The sequence below is a fragment of the Clinocottus analis genome, unplaced genomic scaffold, assembly GCF_023055335.1.
Source record: "Clinocottus analis isolate CAN_PGR_092001 unplaced genomic scaffold, fCliAna1.0.p SCAF_28, whole genome shotgun sequence".
In the NCBI taxonomy this organism is placed as follows: Eukaryota; Metazoa; Chordata; class Actinopteri; order Perciformes; family Cottidae; genus Clinocottus; species Clinocottus analis.
This window is the reverse complement of record NW_027176020.1, coordinates 404492-406991: the sequence shown is the minus strand read 5'-3', so window position 1 is coordinate 406991 and position 2500 is coordinate 404492. Positions and strand designations below refer to the sequence as shown.

The window sequence follows — 2500 nt, the reverse complement described above, 5'->3', positions numbered from 1 at the left end:
AGTGGTCAGGTTCTGGGGAGGCGCTGCTTTGAGGCCAGGATCTGTGCGTGTCCGGGTCGAGACCGCAAGGCGGACGAGGACAGCATCCGCAAGCTGCACGTGACGGACGGCTCCAAGGGCAGCGACGGTACGGGACCACGTGAGGGTCACGTGACCAGCGGGGTCACGTGACCCTCACCCTCGATGCGATCACGATACTTACGTACTGATGCGATATTATCACGATACCTATGTCCCGATGCGATAGTATCGTGATTAAAGTTAAACTTAAAGTTGCCAGCGGGTCACGTGACCAGCTGCTCACTCGCTCCTCTCCCTCCTCAGCGTTCCGTCAGGTGTCTCACGGCATCCAGATGTCCACCATCAAGAAGAGACGGTCCACCGACGAGGAGGTCTTCTGTCTGCCGGTGAGTCTGACTCCTCCTCCTAAACCTCCTCTTCCTCTGTCTCCATCTTAACATGATGAATCTTACGCTGTGTGACCTCCTCCTCTCCTCCTCTCCTCCTCTCCTCTCCTCCTCTCCTCCTCTCGTTCTCTCCTCCTCTCCTCCTCTCCTCCTCCAGATCAAAGGAAGGGAGATCTATGAGATCCTGGTGAAGATTAAGGAGTCTCTGGAGCTCATGCAGTTCCTCCCTCAGCACACCATCGAGTCGTACCGGCAGCAGCAGCAGAACCTCCTCCAGAAGCAGTGAGTAGGGTTCTCCTTCTCCTCCAGGTTCTCCTCAAGTTCTCCTCCAGGACTCTAACAGACCATAAAGTACTAAATGACATGAGATTGAGACATAAACTCATGTTTACAATGTTTACTGAGGGAATACATCAAGAGAGAAGTAGAGTCACTTATATAGACTTCTATACAACCAGAGGAGTCGCCCCCTGGTGGTCAGGAGAGAGAATGCAGCTTTAACACATGAAGCATAGACTTCTATACAACCAGAGGAGTCGCCCCCTGGTGGTCAGGAGAGAGAATGCAGCTCTAACACATGAAGCATAGACTTCTATACAACCAGAGGAGTCGCCCCCTGGTGGTCAGGAGAGAGAATGCAGCTTTAACACATGAAGCATAGACTTCTATACAACCAGAGGAGTCGCCCCCTGGTGGTCAGGAGAGAGAATGCAGCTTTAACACATGAAGCATAGACTTCTATACAACCAGAGGAGTCGCCCCCTGGTGGTCAGGAGAGAGAATGCAGCTTTAACACATGAAGCATAGACTTCTATACAACCAGAGGAGTCGCCCCCTGGTGGTCAGGAGAGAGAATGCAGCTCTAACACATGAAGCATAGACTTCTATACAACCAGAGGAGTCGCCCCCTGGTGGTCAGGAGAGAGAATGCAGCTTTAACACATGAAGCATAGACTTCTATACAACCAGAGGAGTCGCCCCCTGGTGGTCAGGAGAGAGAATGCAGCACATGAAGCATAGACTTCTATACAACCAGAGGAGTCGCCCCCTGGTGGTCAGGAGAGAGAATGCAGCTTTAACACATGAAGCATAGACTTCTATACAACCAGAGGAGTCGCCCCCTGGTGGTCAGGAGAGAGAATGCAGCTCTAACACATGAAGCATAGACTTCTATACAACCAGAGGAGTCGCCCCCTGGTGGTCAGGAGAGAGAATGCAGCTTTAACACATGAAGCATAGACTTCTATACAACCAGAGGAGTCGCCCCCTGGTGGTCAGGAGAGAGAATGCAGCTTTAACACATGAAGCATAGACTTCTATACAACCAGAGGAGTCGCCCCCTGGTGGTCAGGAGAGAGAATGCAGCTTTAACACATGAAGCATAGACTTCTATACAACCAGAGGAGTCGCCCCCTGGTGGTCAGGAGAGAGAATGCAGCTTTAACACTTTAAGAACTGGAGGTTTTTAAGGACTTTAGTGTTTCTGTGGTCTTTACCCGCAGGAGGGTTGTTGGTTCTGGTCCCACGTGGACAACAGCACAAAGTCTTCTTCCGGGTTGCGTGTAAGTGATAGTTTGTCAGTGATGATAATTATTGTTGTGTTCACGTTTCGCATTCAGAGCCTGGCAGACGAGCTCAGTTCCTGTTTGTTACCTTCAGGCAGTGAAGTTATTTTCACTTTGCATCACTTTATGAATCTGTAGACGTGAATGTGGAAGAACAATAGAGCGAGCAGTCTGATTACTGCCTCACTCACAGGTGTGGTTTGAATCACTGTCACCAGAGCTCCTCCTGCTGGACGCATCCAGAACTACAGCTGCTGACTGGGACCGTGACATCATCACTAGTCTTCATCTCAGAGTCTTCCTCACCGGTCCAACTTCTGTTCTGAGACTAATATTAATAATCAGATCATTCTCCTTCTCGCTGCATCAGGAATCTTGTGTTACGACTTTTTCAAGAGATTTGACCGGAAGTTTTGACGTGAAGAGAGCAAACAAAACTCATCTCGAAGTCATTTAACGGAGAGAAAAGATTTAAAGTTTAAAACGTTGACAAAAAATCTGGAGTTGATTTTCCCGATCGGGCGTTTT

The 2500-nt window shown here is 49.4% G+C and overlaps 1 protein-coding gene across 2 annotated transcripts in view; it reads left to right on the top strand.

Annotated features, from left to right (window-relative positions):
• The window catches only part of tp63 (tumor protein p63), a 16357-nt gene that overhangs the window by 10998 nt on the left and 2859 nt on the right, over window positions 1-2500 (top strand). For both annotated transcript variants that reach the window (XM_068592984.1, XM_068592985.1), the window contains exons 6-8: window positions 3-127; window positions 325-407; window positions 565-689. In XM_068592984.1, the coding sequence (XP_068449085.1) occupies window positions 3-127; window positions 325-407; window positions 565-689 (333 nt within the window). The remainder of the gene's footprint in view (window positions 1-2; window positions 128-324; window positions 408-564; window positions 690-2500) is intronic.